Source organism: Aethalodelphis obliquidens, unplaced genomic scaffold (assembly GCF_003676395.1).
Source record: "Aethalodelphis obliquidens isolate GAN/ISIS:26980383/991018 unplaced genomic scaffold, ASM367639v1 scaffold12, whole genome shotgun sequence".
Taxonomy (NCBI): Eukaryota; Metazoa; Chordata; class Mammalia; order Artiodactyla; family Delphinidae; genus Aethalodelphis; species Aethalodelphis obliquidens.
Window position 1 is genome coordinate 6,686,945 of NW_020837956.1, and position 6,000 is coordinate 6,692,944.

Sequence of the window (6,000 nt, forward strand, 5' to 3'; positions counted from 1 at the left end):
AAGGTCTCGAAAGTAGTTGGTGGTAGAGGTGAGATTCAAGTCCAAGCAGCCAGGCTCCAGTGCTCTGCCCTTAGGTGCTCTGCCATGCCACCTCTCAGACAATGACTTTCTGTCATTAGCACTGTTATGAGTGCCTCTTCCACAGGATGAAGCATGGGAGTGACACCAACCAAAGATATCTTCAGAGGCAGGAAGGGGAGAACAGGAGAGAACTGAGGCTAAGGATATAGACTACTGAGGTGACAAAGAGCAAACTCCAGAGTGTGACAGGACTAGCCAGCTGTAGCGGCACGCTCCACCCACCCTCTCTGCCATCCCCCTGCTCCCCCATCATCTGTCCTGAAATGCAAGCGCGGCTCCAGCCAGCATCCATTCAGCCTCTGGTTCTCACGGGAATCCCAATACTTCTAGTCTACCCAATCCTGCTTATAAATCTTGCTTTAGGAACGATAAAAGTCCATTCAAAAATCTCAGGACATTTCTATGTACAAAGTCTTGGTACATTAATTATCTGGCGGCTTCTCCTGCCCACAATTTCTATTCTAATTCAGTGTTTCTTAAGGTATGGTCTGGTCAGAATCTCCAGGACATCTTGTTAAAAATGAGTATCCCTAGCACTCGTCCTAAATTACAGAATGAAAAGCTCTGAAGGTGGGGCAGGAGAACCTATATTTTTAAGCCCCTCAACCAGTGATTCTTCTGCACACCAAAGTCTGAGTAGCGTCATTATCTAGTTCGTAGGAAACAAGCTATGGCAATAGTATTTAATGGGATTCTGCTTCAAGTACAAATGCAATCTTCCCCTCTCTCTGTAATAAGCTTTCTTTAAAGCAATCCCTTTTGTCATCAGAACTGATACATCTCTCATGGTCTGGAGAATAATGATCTCAGCCTGGTTTTAAACATTCTAGAATCCACCTCAATTTTCTAAACTTTCTCCCGCTCCAGTGTTTCCAGAGGGTGGCCCCCGTAGCACTAATGATTTTAAGAGGCATCTGAGATAAACTTTTCTTTTTCTTTTAGAGGCCCAATGTTTATGTTAATATAAATGAAGAAAAATTGTAACTACAGTATCCAAACCTGTGATTTCATGAATACTGGGACTTCAGTGGGAAATAAAAGCATCAATGTTTAAAAATATTAAATAAATATGTCATAGTACAGGCAGTACTCAGATAAAGGTCTTAAATTTGGGAAACCTCAAACTTGCCTTTGTCCTTTCTGACAGGCACCATCCGTTCCAGCCATGTGTCTCTGACCACAGGCATTCTCTGCCTTTATTCCAGAATGTCCGTGCCCATGGAACACTATCTCCTCTTATAAATGTCTCTTTAAATGTTACCCATCATTTCACACCCAGTTCATGCCTCCTTCCAGGAACCTCCAGATTCTTCCAGCCACCCCAGCACACTCCCTTTTGGAATTCCTGTAACATACTTAAGGTACCACTCATTTATAACATAATCGCTACTTAAGTGTCTATATGGATCTATGCAGTGTCATTTCCCTAGTGAAACCGAGCCTCCTGAGAGTAACCCATGGTCTCTTTTACTCCTGGATTACCCAGAGAGCTAAACGTCCCTGGTTGGATCCGAGCACAAAACAGGAACTCAGTGACTACGTGGGAACTCATCATGTAGCTGAATGAAATGTTCCACAGCACTGAGAGAAGTGGCTGTTGCAGGCCCTCTGCATCTCCTTACTCCAGGCCAGATTTCTCAGCCACATCTCTCCATCACTGTCAGGTGAAGAGCACAGAAGCCAGAGCCTAGGAAATTCTACCCAAAGGTGTGATTCTGTGGGTGTCCCCTGGCTGACAGGGATGGGAAAGGTGACCTCAGCCATTCCAGTGGCAGCTTGTCTGTTTCCAAGGGCCAGTCACCCCTGCTGCTGCATCCTCACCCTCAGTCTGGAAGAACCAGAATGGCCAAAGAACCCTCGTGGAAACAACCACAAATGGGCAAACAGAACAAGCTCCACTACTTGATTCATCCTGTGACTTTGGCCTTTCCGTATCTCAAGTTTTTGAATCTATCCAATACCTGTCATATCTAATACATACTTGCTATAAGGCAAAAGAAACACTGATTTTGAAAGCAGTTTAAATTATCAGGTACAATAAAAACATCAGGGACCACAGCACATGACTCTGCAAGGAGAATTAGACTGGGAGGCCAGAGGGGTCAGTTCTCCACTGGGCCAGCCGTGAGCAATAGGAGGTGTGGTCCCTCCTTCCAACTCTGCCCCCTTTGCTTGTCACATGACCTCAGGTACCCACTTAGCTGCTCTGGGACTCAACGTCCTTGTCTGTGAAACTTGCCTGTGCACTAGATGATCTGGTCTAGGGCCAAGTTCCACGTGAATTTGAGTACCTTAGAGAATGATAGCCAAACAAGACTAGTGCCCAATGCACACTTCACTGGACATGCTCCAAAGTGGGGATGGTGCCCCAATGTGCCCAAGATTTGGGTGGGCCCCAGCAAAGCATCATCAGAGACACTCAGACACCTTTCCCTCCAACCAGCATCTGCATATGGATAAAAGCAGACCTGCTGTTCACCCTACCTGCTCTCTGCCTCACTGTCCAACTCCTTCATCTGAATACACGGCAAAACGCCCCATCTCCTCACTACCACAGTCATAGCTTTTTCTTCCCCTTCACGTTCTAAAACAACAACAACAACAACAACAACAACAACTTGAAAACCACAGGTTTTTGGTGTTAAGATTTGGCTTTGAAATTAGTTATACCTTCAGCTCCCCCTCAGACATGCACCGCTTTCATGAGTGAAAGGACTGGAGGCCAGTGTGGAGAGGAAATGGGGAATGAGTGGGAACGCCAGTGGTGCGAGGGAGGCAGTGGCAAGGGCCACTGGTGAACTGGAATGGAATGGAATAGCATTGTGTTCTTTGGGATTCCATAAAGGTTTGCCTGCTTCCCAAAGTGTAAGCCACAATCTCCTAGGGCTATACTTGGTGTGGTCTGTTGGAGCTTCCCTGTAAGCCCCGTAACCATGGTTTCGGGCAGACTACATCACAGCTGTGAGCATAAAGGGAAGAGGCTTCTTCCTATTTTCCCCTAAAATTCCATATCCTTAAAATATATATACATCTATATATGCATATATACGGGTGTACGTATATGTATATATATGTAAGGCGATATGCCAAGGTGATTCATGTGCAACCTCTGACCATAGGACAATCATGAAGTTATTCATTTTCAATAAGTAAACACCTCTCCATGAGGATCAGATATCTCTCTTTTGGGGTAGACCAAAAAACCCTGAAAACATATATACCCAGAGCCACACCTGCTCTTGGTGGAAACACGTAACAAATCTGAAAATAAAGAAATCCATTTCCTAATTGAACACCTTCCCCCTAAAAAAGAGCTAAAGCAAGCTTGCTTCTCCCTGCTTCTCTGAATGCCAAGGTTTAATGCATTTGGCTTATAGTAGGTGCACAAGGCCTGTTTCCAAGTCCCTAATATTTTGACAATGTCATCAATTAACTCAGTCTCATACTTAGTATCTCATTGCACAGTGTCTTGAAAATCAAAACAGGGAAACGACATAACTTGAAGTCGGATTCAAAGCACTGACTTCCAATTACTCACTAGCAGAACCATTTGTAGAATACAACACTCGTTCTGGATGGATAGGCAATGCATCGGGCAAAACCAGCTCGGCCGATGTTTCTGGGACCCTGGAGGGGACTAGAGGAGAAGACATTTTTCTCCCCGTATGTCAGCAGATGAGCTAACCGCCAGGCAAGAGAATAGAAACGAGCTAGCTTCCTCCCGGAGGGAAAGATAAAACAGCTCCTCAGTGCTACGCAGGACAAAGCCAGGACGTGCAAGAAGCCTTCAGTCTAGGGCTCCACGTGCCTCTCCGAGGACGGAGGAACCCACACACACACAATCACACACAGCCAGCCCACCGCGCGCCTGCAGAAGGCGCCGGGTTCTCCGCCAACCTTCAGCACCGGCGGCTCGGGGCTCCCAGCTTGCGAGCTCCCTGTAGCACCCGCTGTCTGGAAGGGGCAGAGGGCCGTACCCTCTTTCCAAGTCTCTTCTTCCTTGCCCCAATGCCTACTTCTTCCCAACTACGAAGTGGACTGTGCTTCCCCAAAGTAATTGAGACATACACACACACACCTCAGATGGCACTAAGACCCTGCGCCCCACGACCAAAGCCAAGGCCAAGAGTCTTCCCCCGGAACCCCAGAGCCGCGCTCCTGGACCAGGAGGCGCCCAACTCACCCAGTCCTCGAAGTGGCGGCTCCCGTTCTGCAGCAGCTCCTCAAACTGGATGGTGCAGTTGGCCACGAAGTCGTCGTAGCCGATGGGGGCATCATGGAAGACAGCCAGCTCGATCTTGCGCCCGTTACACACATCGGTGACGAACTCGTCGTGCCAGGCCGGGCTGTTGGTCTTCTGCTTGGTGGCCGTTTGGCCGATACGCGAATCGTCCACGTTGAGGGCGATGTAGGGGTCGAGAAGGAAAGTCTGCGGCCGGGGTCCCACCGCATGGCGCAGCGACCAGGCTGTGGGCTTCAAGCTCACGGCCTCGCAGATTTTGATCTTAAGAAGGCCATTGAACACTACCATGGTCGGGGCGGGGAGTGGGGGCCGGGGTCACTCCGTCCGCCCCGAGGGCAGGAACGAAGAACCGACGCCGCGGCGCTCCGAGCACGGGGACTCCTGGGTCCCCTCTCGCCCCACCGCACACTCTCCCTACACCTTGTAGCGTTGCGCCCTGGCGCGGGCGATTCTCAGCCAGTGCATGTATTTCCTCGCCGGGTTCCTAACGGAAAACAGGGAGGGGGGGAGAGCTGGGGGACGTCCGTGTTTGGAGCAAGTCTCTCCCCCCCCGCCCCAACAGCAGCACCTCCAGAAGAGGAGATGAGGTGCTGGCTCCGCTGCAAGCCGCGGGGGCTGTGTCGTCGCCTCGCCGCCTCACTGGGTCCGGGCTGCGGGGAAGCGGGCTCCGCGCCCGGCGCTTACCTACCTTTCCGAAACATAATCCCCGGGAAATTTCGACTCCGGGAGGGGGAGGGGGCGGTGAGACGGGGCGGGGACGAGAACCGGGGGCGCAGATTTCAACCCGGATCCTCTTCGCACACCCAGCGCCTGCCTCTGACCGCGCGGGGCGGGGGGATGGACCAAGGGATGTGCAGTCTATCCGGAGGGATGCATGTCGAGAGGAAATGGTCCTCCTCGGAGCCAAATTTTTAAAAATCCACAAGCCACACGGCCAGCCCGGCCGCCTCCTCCTGGGCGAAGCCGCGCCGCGCCTCAGTCGGCGATCGGGAAGCGCCAGGAGTCGGGAATCTCACATCCGCGCGGGGTCGGGAGTCGGGGTGGCCGCCGCTAAGGCTCGGGGCGCAGGCCGGCAGCGGGCGGTGCGCAGCGCGGCGGCGGGGACGGGACTGCGACTCCGCGCGGCCCCACCTCCCGGGCGCCGGCGCCCGCCTGCCGCGCTCCCCGCGTCCCAGCTCTCGGCTGCCGCTCGCTCGCCGCCCGCCCGCCCGCTCTCCCCCTCGGTCTCTTCTCCCTCCGTCGGTGTGCGAGCGAGTCTCCCTCCCTCTAATGCAGGAAATGCGCAAAAGACGTCAGTGTGTGTGTGTATGTGTGTCTGTGTGTGTGTGTCTGTGTGTGTGTGTGCACGCGCGCGGGCGCGCTCCTGTGTTTGGGGAAATAGAAAGTTTTGCCGGTTGGGGGAGCAGTACGGGAAAAGTGAGCCGAGGAGAGGACGACCGAGAGCGGGCGAGCCTGCCGGGGTCGCGGCGGCGGGCGGAGGAGCCAGACCGGGACCCCGCGCGGGACCCCGGAGAGTGGCGGCCTTGGGGGCTGGGGTGCGAGCCCGCCGGCTGTCGATACCTGGTCTGTGGTCTCCGCCGGGAGACGAGCGGGCCGCGCATCTCTCCAGGCTCTGTGGCCAACACTGTCTTTTAGAGCCGAGGGTGGAGAAGTGGCAGGGGTCGCGCAGCCGGAGA

General features: G+C 52.8%; 1 protein-coding gene across 1 annotated transcript in view; it reads right to left on the minus strand.

Annotated features, from left to right (window-relative positions):
• PRKCE (protein kinase C epsilon) overlaps positions 1–5,720 on the minus strand; it is a 510,344-nt gene extending 504,624 nt beyond the window's left edge. Inside the window, exons 1-2 of the mRNA XM_027113214.1 lie at positions 5,013–5,720; positions 4,265–4,808 (exon numbers count right to left, since the gene is read on the minus strand). Of these exons, the coding sequence (XP_026969015.1) occupies positions 4,265–4,612 (348 nt within the window). The 5' untranslated portion in view covers positions 4,613–4,808; positions 5,013–5,720. The remainder of the gene's footprint in view (positions 1–4,264; positions 4,809–5,012) is intronic.
• Positions 5,721–6,000: the final 280 nt, after the last annotated feature.